Below are 13,853 nucleotides of genomic sequence, written 5' to 3'. Positions count from 1 at the left end.
GAACATTAAACTGCATGATTTTTACAGAGAAAGAACATTAAACTACATTACATTTAATATATGAAGGGGCTCATTCACATATTAATATGTGTTCTGCGGGAATCATATACAACTTTAGGTAACTTGCTGACAACTGTAAAGAGTTGTATTCAAACTTGCATTTAAGTACAGACTCAGGAAACAAGAAAGGGAGTAATGAACAAAGCTTGGGGCTTATGTTCCTGAAGGCTTGGATTTCCGTCTTAACCTTAAGGTGTTAGTTTTAACTGAAAACTTGAGCAAGTCACTCTTCGCTTCTCAAGTCTTGGTTTCTTCCTTTGTGATAAGACATACCTCATGGACTGGTTGTGAAGACTAAATCAAGTAATAGATTCAAAAGTACTTTGGTCAACTGTAAAGCACTATTTGGGCAATAACATGCCATAAGATAAAACAAATAAGGTATAGGGAGTGTTCAGAAGCAGGAGAGATCACTTCAGGTATGCAAGGGAGTGATATGGGATGAGGTTAAAAAAAAAGTCCCAATCAAGTTCTAGGATGGGCAGGAGCTACAGCACACTGTGGGGAAGGAGTGGGCAATGAGACTAAAAAGATTAATAGTCAATGTGGAAGACACCAAATGTTGGGATAAAACTTGGGTTCATCCATCTGCCAATGGGAGATACGTATATGTGTGGGTGAATGTGTATACATGCAACTGCCAGTAAAAGGTTTCTGAGGTCAAAACATAAGCAGAACAGTTTGTTTCAGGACAATCCAGCTCAGTGGATGAAGATGGCTTAGAGTGGGAGTGGGGTGGGGAACAGGGGGTGTTCTTACATGACCTAGAGTGGGAGCCGTGAGACGAGGAAGGAAGTGACCAGGGCTCATGAGAGTTGATGATTCATATCAATAAGCACGATGACTGGCTGGAATAAGAGTAAGGGAAAACTCAAAAATGACTTGGATTTTGAACCAAAGACTAGGAGAACAGCAGTCCCATTACTGTTCAGTGGTGTCATAACTGATGTCCAGAGGAGGCAATGGCTGAAGGCCTTCCAAGTCATGAAAAGGAACAGAGGCTGTCGAAACCCTAGGTCGAATCTGACCTTGAGTGACACAGTGCTTTCCTGGGCATAGCTTAGAAAACCAGAGGTTGAGGCTCTCTGGTGCCTGACAGCTAGGTGCCGTGTACAGTGGTAATCTGCCAACTACTTTAAAAATCAACATGGTGCTGGTGCTGAATCGCTTCAGTCGTGTCTGACTCTGCACGATCCCATGGACTGTAGTCTGCCAGGCTCCTCTGCCCATGGGATTCTCCAGGCAAGGATACTAGAGTGGGTTGCCATTTCGTCCTCCAGGGGATCTTCCCAACCTGGGGATCAAACCAGTGGCTCTTATGTCTCCTGCATTGGCAGGCAGGTTCTTTATCATTAGTGCCACCTGGGAAGCCAACATATGAGTCACAAAATTCTAAGTCATACCAACATCCAAATACAGAGACAACACTAAAAGAAGTCATTGTATCAAAGCTGTAATGATTGTAATTCTTTATATAGTAATTTGAACATTTTAAAAGTTAGTATTCAGGAATTCTATCATAACACATCTGAAAACACCATGGGAGAGCTGAAATATTTGAAAGCCATATTTCACCTAATTTAAGGGCAATTATTTCCTAACCTGCCTGGGCAAAGGAATGAAGTATTGAACTTGGCAACCACAGTGCTATATGTTCTGGGATCAAACAACTGCTCTAGGCTAGCAATACAAATTTGTTTTGAGAGCAATATGGAATGTGGATATATGTAAACATGCTCTACCAGTATTCTGGCTTATTTCTGGCCCTAGCACTCTGTTCCATCTCCTAGCTAGAGATGGAAGGAGTTAGAATATATAAGGTGACGAATCATTTCAGGTCAAAGTACACAGAACATGAACTCTTTAAATGGTAATGGCCAGGGACTTCTCTGGTGGTCCAGTGTGGTTAAGATTCCACGCTCAGAATGCAGGATGCCCAGGTTCTATCCCTGATCAGGGAACTAGATCCGACATGCCAAACAAACATTTTTTTTTTAATGGCAGTGGCTAGGTCACAAAACGGGAAGAAGGGATATAAGCTAATGAAAATCAATGGTAGTGCTTGGACTGAGTTAGAGATGGCCAAGGCAGGCTGATAATCTGAACAGAACAGAACTAAAACAGTTTATTTTTTTTCAAGTATTTCAAAAATTTCTACTATTAGAGTAAAAGTAGCAAAAAGTATTATTGTACAGCTAGAGCCTAAGGACTAGATGTGTAAAATATTTCCTTAGTTAAGGAGAGTTAGTGGTAAAATGCTTACTTTCATTTCAAAATCCCTTTCATGGTCTATATGTAATGCACATTCATTCAGTGACATTAAAATGAAATAAATTTTTTAAAAAATCAAGTAAGTTAACCTAAGTTTGATAAAACCAGACAGTAGTAGTCTGAGTAATACAAACTTTCATGCTAACCACATAATTATGTAATAATCAGTTTGGATTCTGGTCCTAAGGCCATTCTTACTACAATTAATAAAGGTATTAATTTATTCACTCACTCAACAAAAACAGAATGCCTCAGAAATATGCGTGTGTGTGTGTGTGTGTGTGTGTGTGTGTGTGTGTGTGTGTGTGCATGTGCACAGAACACTTGCCAGGGCCAAGAAGATCAAGGTGAATAAGGTAGCACTTGGCAGGAAGCAATCAAACCCCAGATGAGTGAGCCAACAGAGAGGTACAGAAATTATTACAGAGGCATGTAGTAAGAGCAGTAACGAAGACTGAACATATTAGAGAAGGTATATGCTTTGGGAAACAAGAAAGGATTCATGGAAGAGGTAGTGGTACACAAACTGGATCTCAAAGGACAAACTGTATTCTTCTGGCAGAGAAGGGAGAGAAAGACTGCAGCAGGTGCCAAAGCAGAGAAACCTAAGAGCAGATTCGGTGTTCTAGGAGGAGGATGTAGCAGCTAGTAAGTTAGCTGTAAAGTGTTCTGTTGGCATGTTAACGGATGATAAATTGAAACCTGATGGCAAAGGTTCTTGTTTGGTCAGCAGAGTGGGGGTTCTGTTGGTATGTCTGAACTCTCCAGTAGTCAATCCCCTCTATACCCTTCAGTCTGTCGCCCAGCTATTTCTCACAAGCCTGGCCCTGGACACATGAGAGTTTATGTTGTCTTCTATAGGCCTTGGGGGAGCGTTTGACTGTTTTAAGCGGGGTAGGGGAAATGATGATGATATACACAGACATCTTTCACGTGCATTTTAGAAGGATAATGCCATCTGAGGGGAAAATTTTCTCAATACTCAGTTTAAATAGGAAATCAAAATAGAAATTACAAAGTATTAAACATCCTTTATTCAAATTATGGGATAAGGACGTTTTAAAAATGAGATGTATCTAATAGATGAACATAGAACTCTAAGATATACGGAAAAAAGCAAGCTGCAGATTTTTTAGGGAGTTGGGAGGACAGGAGGAGGGTTGGGATAGGAGGAGTAATAGTATTATCTGATAATAAGGTAATACCTTATCAATAAATGTTCCTTTTTTGTCCTTAGACATATTATTTATATAATTAACTTTTTTTTTTTAAGGAAAGAATTAACTTTGGGATCAGGTTTGAAAGGAACTCATAGAGGCAAGAAACTGGAGATGAGGAGACTAATTATAAAGTGATGAAAACCCAGGTTAAGAGATGTAAAAGGCCTAAACCAAGGTCTAGATCAAGACTGTATGAAAGAAAAGTATATTTGAGAAATTAGAGATAAAAGCAACAGGATATGGTAATGACTATGAGAAGGTAAGGAAAATGGAAACTTCCAAGGTTCCTAACTTTTCTTTTCCAGTTTTCCTAACTACATTCTAAATGAAATACGAACTGTTACAAATGATATTAGAATTCCAGGTGGCACAGTGGTAAAGAATCTGCCTGCCAATGTAGGAGGTGCAAGAGACAAGGGTTAGATCCCTGGGTCCAAAAGATCCCCTAGAGTAGGAAATGGCAACCTGCTCCAATATTCTTTCCTGGAAAATTCCATGGATAGAGGAGCCTGGTGGGCTACAGTTCATGGGGTTGCAAACAGTCACATGCAACTGAGCACAGAAATAACCTGAATACAAACTCAAGTGTGTGTGTGTGTGTGTGTGTATATATATATGTAAATGGTTTTAGGTGCAGCGGAATCAAAAAGATGTGGATTTGCATCCCAACTTCCTCATTTCTTAGCTGTGGGAGCAAGTTACTTTAGCCTCTTTGAGCCTTACTTCCTTTGTCTATTAATAGGGACAGTAAATACCTCACAGAACTGTGGTAGAATTAAATAAAATAATGTGAAATGCCTAGTGGATCTTGGGCTTCTGATAAATATGCATTTCTTAAGCGAATTCATAACTGGTCAGAATATAAACTGGAATGGCTTAAAAGGAAAAAAAACTGTCATATATTAAGAATCTTAAGTATGTGTATATCCTGTATTTCCATAATAGCATTTCTGGCAATAATCCTAAGAAGTCATAGTAAACACAGAACAGGCTTTATTCACAAAAACGTTCATCACAGAAATATTAATAAAGCATAAAATCTGAAACAATTTCAGTATCCAATGAAAGAGGAGCAGTTAAATAAATTAGCCAGTCAATAAAAACTATAAGATTTCTTTGAGAGCATTTATTGTTTCTTTCAGTTACGAAAGCAACACATGTTACTATGGAAAATACAAAAAATGACAAAAAATTAAAATCACCTAAAATACAAAATTTTTTGGTAATACATGAAAATAACTGACATATTCAGTTAAAAGAAAAACTCAAAACTGAAAATACAGTATGAATTCAACTTAAAAAAAGATTAGACTATGTACCAAACATAGCAGTTTTTAATAGGTTGTGATTCTACAGGGGCTTTATTAAAATAACTTCTACATTTTGTATACCAGACATGTTATTACTTGAGAATCAGAAAAACAAAACACATCTAATAACTCTGATGTAAATCACAAAAACCAACTGACAATGCACCTTGGATGGGGGTCCCAAATATAAATCCAATCATATAACGAAGAAAATCAGTCGTGAGTCAGTATCAGTAAAAATATACAAAAGAGAAAACCTTAAAGATCAAGTTAAATACAGGGGGCCACCGAGTAGAAAATTCATAATAAAATAAAAAATCAGAAATAAAAGTTAACATAATACTGGCTTCTAAATATTCTACTTAAAGTGAATAGTTCCCTGTTCTTGATGAACTTACAATCTAGAAGGGCAGATAAGCTATATATCTTGTTATGTATCTATACCAAGAAAAATTAATAAATATTACAAAAGAAGTATCTCAACAAGTGATAAAGGAAAAACACTGGGATTTAGAAAGACTTGGAAGAGGTGTTCATTTCTCTTTATAGGATTTCAATGGACGACAAAATCAAAAGCAAAGGGTAAAGGGGGTATAAAACACGGAAGCCAGAAAGCACTAGGAAAGCAGAGGATCAGCAAGAGTGCATGTTGTAAATATCCATTTGGCAACGCCCAGCTTTCCTTGTCTGATTCTTTGCACGACAAGGATCCCTCTTATCTGTAATTTGGTCTCCTGAGTAGACCAGGAGGGGGCTCTGTGCAGATCTCTGGATAGGTTTATCTCCCATTGTAAATTAATAACCTTACATGTGGATTTACAAATCAGTCTCAAGAGTTTGGTTAGTGAGAATCAGTTCCCTAGAGCCTGATTACCCCTGAAGACACAACCCCCACTCCACCCAGAGCTCCTGCCCTTGCAAAACTAAGCGAGGTCACTGTTCAATCAGGCAGGTTTTATCCAACTGCAGAACAAGGGTAAAAGACACTTTAGCAGTAGGAACAGTGGGATGAGGAGGGCTTAAAAACCACCAACCTGTCAAAAACAGTGGAAAACTGAGAAACAGCAACAGGTGTTGTGTCCCCCAGGCCTTGAGGAAGCAAAGCCTACTGGAACCCACTCCAGCTGTTGCTGAGAAAATCACTAACAGAAAATGCCATGTTAGTTACCCGTGATTTAGGCAGGTGGAGGGGAAACTAAATCAACAAGAAGGTGGAGAACAGAACTAGGCAAGTGAGTTCTAAAGAAGGGAATGAGTCCTTGACAGATGGAGAGTTAGTGAAACAACTCTTAGAAATAAATGCATAATAAACAAGAAAAAAATCTGACTGTACAGTGAAGGGAGAGGATGCTGGACAAAATGACCAGTGTACAGTGTGACCACTGGCGGACATACTGTAGTCTTGAAATAAATAGAATGCAAAGACAGTAAGATAGAAGTATCAAAAATGACATACACACATAAATGAAGACAAACTTTAAAAAGCAACTTACACAAAGCACTTGAGTGCCTAAAAAATTCAATAGTGGCTCAATGTTTCAAAAACAGACCTCCTGCTGTAAGGGGAGAGTTAGGATGAAAAGTGTGTGTAGATGGCCTCACACTTAACCATTATATATTCTTTTGGACCATCTCATTTTTATTTAAAGTTCTCTAAACCATACACTGATCCACAAAACATATTCTACTGACTTTAATAAACAGCATACTACAATATTATTCAGATTTTTATTTAGCTTAGGGATTATAAGCAAGAAAAGAACACTTATGGATAATCATTAAAGGCTGATCTCCTAATTCAGTTAGGGCTGAAGTTCTATGTGTGAACTTAGGTTGAGAATAAATAATATTAAATTGTACACTGGAAATTATTACATTATCTAGAAACAAATTAGACAGCTATTTTAAAGTCCACCTACCCTGACGCAAAGAGGAGAGTTTGCAGGAAGAGTTTTTTCTTTTTTTAACAAAAAGCAGATATGCTTTCACCCCTCTTGGAAGATTACCAGACGGAAGAAATATGGTACTAGCCTGGACACTCCCACATCTATTACATCAACTCAAATCAAAGAAAAGGAGTACTTTAGAGCCCACCTTTCCTCTAGATAAAGATGAAAAAATTAAAGGGTTAAAAAAATTAAGGCAGATATGCTTTTACTCCTGTTGCAAGTTCTGGATAGCTGAGATAGGTAAGATATACATTCAAAACAATTCATGACTACTAAAAGCATAATTGAATTCTATCATATAGAAAGAAAAGGATGGTTTAGTTAATAAAATTGGTGGTGTCAAAGTGGTTCCTACTCAGTAGGAAAAGTTACATTGTCCACCACACATGCCACTTATAAAAATATTCCAGATGGACTAAAGATCTAAAGATAAATAAATGAAACATTAGAAAGAAAATTTGAAGAATATTTATACAGGCTCAAGGTGGCAGCGGTGAGGGTGGGTGTCTTCTTCCCAAGCAATTAAACCCAGAAGCCATTAAGAAAGGTCTAACAGACCTGACGATATGAACATTTTATTTTTCTATATGGCAAAGCAACCCTTAAACAAAGTTAAAAGACAAATGAGAGAAATGATACTCTTGACAGGTAAAGGGATTAATATGCCAAATACAGAACTTGAACAGAATAAGAAAATTTCCATTTTTTCAAACAGGCAAAAACTTGGCATAAATAACTCATAAAAGAAATGTAAGAGACTAATAAACACAGAAAAAGATCAGTGGTCATGAAAATGCTAGATACTATTTTTCACTCATCAGATTGCAAAAAATGACAAAGACTGATGACACCAGAGATGTCAAGGATGAAAAGAAACAAGCACTGCCTGCATGTGGGTGAGAGTATGAAATGCTATAATCTCGTAGGAAAATAAACTGGCATTACCTAATAAAATAAAAACATATACATGTACTCCTTAACCCAACAATTTCACTCCTGGATGGCTAAACTAGAAATAAAACCATGATTATATAAAGACGTATGTACAAAGATACTAACTGCATTGTAAGTGCTAAAAAATTTAAAATACCTTGAATGTCCATCATAAAGGGAAATGATTGAATAAATCATTGTACATCCATTCTATAACGTAGTTATCTAAAATGATGAGTAAGGTCATGGGTACCGATGCCCATGGTCTAATGTTAAATGGAAAGAAAAAAAAGACACAGGCTACAGATACTGCACAGTACGATAGCATTTGCTTAAAAAAAAAAGAAAAAAAACCCACCTTTTGTGTAGAAAGAAATGTTTTTATATTTTTGTACCAGTATTAAGACACACAAGGCTTCTTCAACAAGTGGAAGCTGCTAAAGGATGCAGATTGTTGACCTTCCTGTGTATACTCTTGGCATTCTAACATTCTGCAAAATGCAAGTTTTGCTTTTATTATTCCAAAAAAGAAAAATCTATGTTTTTGTATGTCTGTGTATTTACCATGCCTACATATGTGAAGGTCCCAAGGTCTCTGTCACTTCTATGGACCAATAACGATCCAGAACACAAAGAGGACATAGTGTTAGAAAGGCATAAGAATCCATAATACTAATTTTGCAACTAGATTTTTTTTCAAATATAACAAGCCTATTTTGAAATACAAATAAAGTTACCATTACAAGGAAGAGTGAAAGGAAAAAAGATGTTTAACTACTTAATTCAAAATCTCAGTAGTTATTTCTCAGCATAGCTTTGGTGAGGAAAATGCCCAGCTATCAAATTCTTTTCAACAAAACTCTTGATCAAGATCCTGACTTATGGCTTTAATAATGCTTTCAAAAAAAGGGGGGGAGGGTTCATTAATGAATCAGGACTGTATTTTGAAAGATTTCTGGATCAAAATTATTTAGAAAGAGGATATTAATGGAGCCTAAAATTGCAAAGTGTTTGCAATCACTTCAAAAACTCATTCATTCAACCCTCAATTACTCATCCTTAACAGGGGGCGCCCTGCCATGCATTTCTCAAAACCAGGCATGCCTGAAAACATCTTAAACATAAGTGAATGAAAATCTGTCCAATCACAGGCCAGCTGCTTGCAAACTCCACCCTTGAGTACAGGAAGAACACTTTTGATTGGGAGACAGTTGTGTTTACTACGGTTGTGTGGTGCAAAATTGGAAAGGCACACATGCCAAGGGTCCAAAGGAAGTCTCTTTAATGAAAAAGGAAAACAAACGGACAGTTCTGATTCTATAATAGTTGTTGTCATTAACTGAACCTCATCATCACAGCAGCAATTCTTGAGCAACTTTGCAAGCTAGTAAAATATTTTAAAGGCTGAGTTTTGTTGTCGCTTTTTTCTCATCTATGTTCCTTGATTATACATAAGCCTATTCTTAAAACCCCAAACTGCCTTTGCTTCTAAATGGATACAGCTCCATCCAAGACCTCAACACAGTTGTAACACTTTGTTTTGAATCACTGAAACTTTTTACTTGGTTTGAGAAACCAGTTCCATGGGCCCAGTGGCACAATTCTTCAGTATTTAGCTTAGTAGGTGTCCAGCATCTCCGTGAGCTTCAAAAACCACGGCCCTTTGGGAGCTCAGCAAACAACAAAGTGAATGGGTAGCCATTTCAGGTGCAGAGCTCATTAGCAATTCATCTGATGGAGGAAACAACTAGAACAGAAAACTTCGACTGAAAGGCTAGGACAGACTAAGTTTTTAGGTCAAAATATGCATTTAATGGTGGATCTTAACCTAAGTTTTGCATTCAAGGTGGTAAATTACTGGATCTAAGCGGGACACCTCTCCCCCAGTCTTAACCTAAAAAGCAGTCTTCTAAAGAAATCGCAAAGGAATTTAACTCCAAATCTCCTTGCTTAATCATCCTCTTCACCTCATTATATTCCTGATATCTCTTTAAAAATTCGCCCCACTAAAGCCTCATAACTGTCCAAGCAGCCTTTTTGTTAAAGCCAAAGCCAGCCACAAGCAAAACAACCCAGAAGACCTATATGGGGCGAGGCGGGGAGTCTAAAACCACTGATCGATAGGTAGAAAATGAGTATCAGAAACCTGCAATGTTAACATCAAATCTTACAAAATGAATTCCCGTTTACAGCGAAAAAAATATCTGCAAAAGCAAGTTCATCAAGAAAATTTTCCTTCTGGCTGCGATCTATTACAATCTAAAAGAATCCCCCTATTCTTCACAGCCTTATCTCAACACAGAACCTAGGGCCGCTATCAGAATGAGGAACTAAAGAGGCTTGCCAAAGTTCAAAGACAACATTTTGTCGCTACATTAACAAAAATAACGCATCACGGACACGAATGCTAGTTAAGTTCTATTACTGAACAACTTTAATCACAAAATACACCAAGACAAGTATTCAAAAGTGGCCATGCCCCAACACAAAGTTTCAAAACAAAATCTCTCCCAAGGTTTGGGGGAGTTGCCCAGCTCGGAGATAAAAAGCACCACCCAACAGCCCCATTTGGCTGCTAAGACAGATCTCAAACTTATCAAAAGCAGCCACTACGGCAGCTCCTGTCACCCAGAAGCGCAGAGAGAGAGGAGCCTGAAGAGAGCTGGCCTTTCTGGAGACAGCCTGGTCGAGTCTGGCTCAGACAAGGAGGAAGTAACTGCCAGATAAAAAAGCCCTGAGCAGCTTCAACTGCAGCCTCTCGATCTCCCACAAGTGCCCACATTCCCGCCCCATTCGGGGCTCGGGGAAGAAGGGAACAGGGCGCAGGTCTCTCACGAGAGGCTGGAGACTACAGGTCCGCTTCTTCCAGGGGGCAGCGGCACACGGGCAAACTCTAAGGGGCCCCGGAACCCAGGGTGCTAGAGCCTGCTCGGTATGAGTGTTGGGGGGGGACGCTGAGAAAGGGGTCGCTCCGGAGGCGGGGCCTGCCGGGTGGAGGCAGCATTTCCTAGAGCCCTGGCTGTCCCCCGGGGTAAACCAGGGCGCGCACCCCGACGCGGAAGCCATGCTGGCCAGAGCTCGGGGTGCCGAGGAGCCGGCGGGGGGCGCTGAGGAGATCTGGGGGCGCGGAACTGGGTCACCTCCACCCCACCGCCCCCTCACAAAGGCCCCCGGGGAGGCCGCCCGCAGGCCGTGCAACCCCGGCCTCGAGTGCCCGCCTCGGCCGCCACTCACCGCTAGGTCCTGGGGCACCGCCCCGCTCATGGCCCGCACCGTGCCGGCCCGCCAGGCCCGAGTGCGCAGCGCAGGCCCCGGATCTCCGCCCGCCGCCGCCGCCGCCGCCGCCGCCGCCGCGGGGACCGAGGCCGAGGACGAGCCCGCGGTGTCCGCGAACAGAAGCAGCAGCCGCTTGCCCACCGGGGAGGCTGCCGCGTCCGCCATCGCCAGGGCCGGCCGGACCCGTGCTCCCGCCCGCCGCCTCCCACCACCTCCGCCGCCGATCTCCCGATCCGCCCGCAAGGCCTCCCTCCGCACCACCCGCGGCCGCGGCTCCCCCCCACCCCCCCCAACAGCCACCACCAACCACCGGCGCCGCGCAGCGCCCCCCGTGGCCGGGAGCGGAGCCGCAGCCCGGGCCCCGCACAGCGCCCCCCGCGCTTCGGAGCGGGGCGGCAGCTCCGGGCCCCTCGCAGCGCTCCGCCCCAACCTCCCCGGGGCCTGCAGTGCCCCCTGCGGCAGGGAGGGGAATTGCAGTTTCGGCCGGGGTGGGGAAGTGGGCGGGTCCTTCAGTCTCCTTTGGCACCATCCTGGTGCCATATTGCCCTTAGGGGGCCCCTTTATTTGAGAATGTTTTAGCTTACCCTCCTTGTATACCAAAGACTTTAACTGGGGTGGGTGGCTGAGGGGCAAGTTACCTAAAGAATTGATATTCTGAGATAAGAAGTTAGTGCCCCAGTACCTGATTGATTTCCAAGACTGAAAATAGCCACTACCCTCCTGTCCTTATCTTTTGGGAAACTTCCCATTGGTCCATGGGACACAATCTCTTTCTTCTCACTGATCCATAACATGGTACCATTTCATTATATATTACCAATACTTCATAGGTCCCTTTCCAACTGACCAACGTTTTATACCCATTGTATGTGATAATGCCATTTTATACTGGCTGAAGGCCAACGTGCTTCCAACATCTCAATAGTCTGACATATCCCAGGGGAGCTTCTTCCTGCTTCCAAATCAGCCAATGTTATTAAGTCCAGGTGTTTCTCAATTCAACTTTTAAGGGAACTGGAAAGAAACCAAAGTACATCTTACCATGGAAATAAGTGGAGCTGGGGACAAAGAAAACCCCACCACTCCTATCTGAGTTCACAGGCATGGAAGATTGATACTCTTGTCAGAAAAGTGGCTGTAGAGAAGGGGAGATAGTGAGATATTTTTTGCCTAGATTTTTGTTTAGACTGGGCAATGAGAAATCTCAATCATTGACATTGGTCACATTAGAGACTAGCACAAGTTCCATAATCTTATGGATGCAGAGTATACATGAAAGTAGATACAAACCAGGAAAAGGTATGGTATGGTATTAATCCATGATTACTACCCTAAAAGTACCCATTTCTTTCACTGATCTGATCCACAGACAATTAAGAGCAGTAGCATTCTTTCCAGACTTATGTGCCTACCCAGAAATCTGTCCATAATCTTCTGTACCTTTGACCTACTTGCCTTGTAGCAAAGGTTGGGGGCCAGAGGGAAATACCAGTTATTGGCTCCAGTCAAAGTACAACATCCAGTGAAGCCATTCTAGAACTAACTCTATGGAGCACCGAGGAAACATTTCTTTGGATTTTTTCCTCTCCTTATTCCTTATAATGTCCATTTCCCATAGCCAACCTGAGGCCTGATTCAGTTTTTCTGGGCCGAGACACCTCTTAAAGCACACTCCTCACAAACTAGTTGGTAGGAGAGAAAGAGGGATGATCCATACATGACCTAGCTGCCTTGTAGATTTTCCATTAAAATTCACTGCTGGGATTTTCTCCCTCGTGGAGCTCTAATTACTGTCCCACTGTCCAAAGCTGGCTTCTCACAGCACCAGACACAAGTGGTGTCTTTGTGTGTAAGCTCAGGAATGGGAAAGCAAAGATTAAAAAAAAATTAATTCACAAATATGGCAACACTTTTCATAAGCCAGTAAGTTTTCAAAGTATTGGGGTTACAACACTGAATAAAACAAAACCCTCATAAAGTTTATATTCTTTCTTATGCTTCAGCAATGGAAAATGAAATCACACTAGCCTTCAGAGAAAATAAACAGTAGAAAAACCCAAAGAAGAAACTGAACAGAAAGGAAAAAAAGGAGAGGGAAGTAAGTTTAGATGTTCAGGCCTTAACCCTGCTCAAACAGTAGGTGAAACATAGCAGCAGTTTTATACAAAGAACGAACCTCTAATTCTGAGATTCTTTAACCACATGCTATAGCCCTACCCCCTCAAAGCCCTTCTTACTTTGTTTCCAGGATAGGTGACAACTCCCACTCTTTTCAGGGTGTATTTTCATCCCCTCAAAGTTCCTCCTCCAGGTAGTCAAGCCAATCCTGTCTTCTTGCACACTTCATTGGTATTCAGTGATGAGTGTCACCAATTTGAAGCAGGAAACTGGGTCGGAGGCTAAGCAACTTGACTCTTCTTGCTGCCTGGCAAGTCAGTGCTACAACTGGTAAAGAAAGGCTATGCCTTAGGGACAAGAGGCTCCTGCCTAGCTCTAAGCAACTACACTTCACCCACACACATTGGAAGAATGCTAACGGAGGGAGAAGAAAGGGTGGAATAGAAAGGTCTAAAGAGAGAGAGTGAACCACACAGCTTCTTTCAGCAAATGAACATTCCAAATTGAAGCATTAGGGAAAATACCACCTTCTAGAGCAAAAAAGCAGCTCTGCTGCTAGGGTAATTTTCCAAAATCAGTATTTTCAGGATGGAGAAATTGCTGAGGTCTTTAGACTTTGAATTCTGACAACTTTATCTCCAGCTCTCCACAACATAATGTATGAAAACTCTGAAAAGACACTCCTGGACAAGGTCCGTATCATGCCTTCTCCATAC

At 41.2% G+C, this 13,853-nt stretch overlaps 1 protein-coding gene across 1 annotated transcript in view; it reads right to left on the bottom strand.

The window, feature by feature from the left end:
* Nucleotides 1–11,184, bottom strand: part of KDM3B (lysine demethylase 3B) — a 58,632-nt gene extending 47,448 nt beyond the window's left edge. The window contains exon 1 of the mRNA XM_052643084.1: nt 10,978–11,184. Within this exon, the coding sequence (XP_052499044.1) occupies nt 10,978–11,184 (207 nt within the window). The remainder of the gene's footprint in view (nt 1–10,977) is intronic.
* Between the last annotated feature and the right edge of the window lie 2,669 nt (nt 11,185–13,853).

This window comes from Budorcas taxicolor, chromosome 7, assembly GCF_023091745.1.
Source record: "Budorcas taxicolor isolate Tak-1 chromosome 7, Takin1.1, whole genome shotgun sequence".
Classification (NCBI taxonomy): Eukaryota; Metazoa; Chordata; class Mammalia; order Artiodactyla; family Bovidae; genus Budorcas; species Budorcas taxicolor.
The sequence above is the reverse complement of the archived record's forward strand: the minus strand, read 5'-3'. Positions and strand labels throughout refer to the sequence as shown.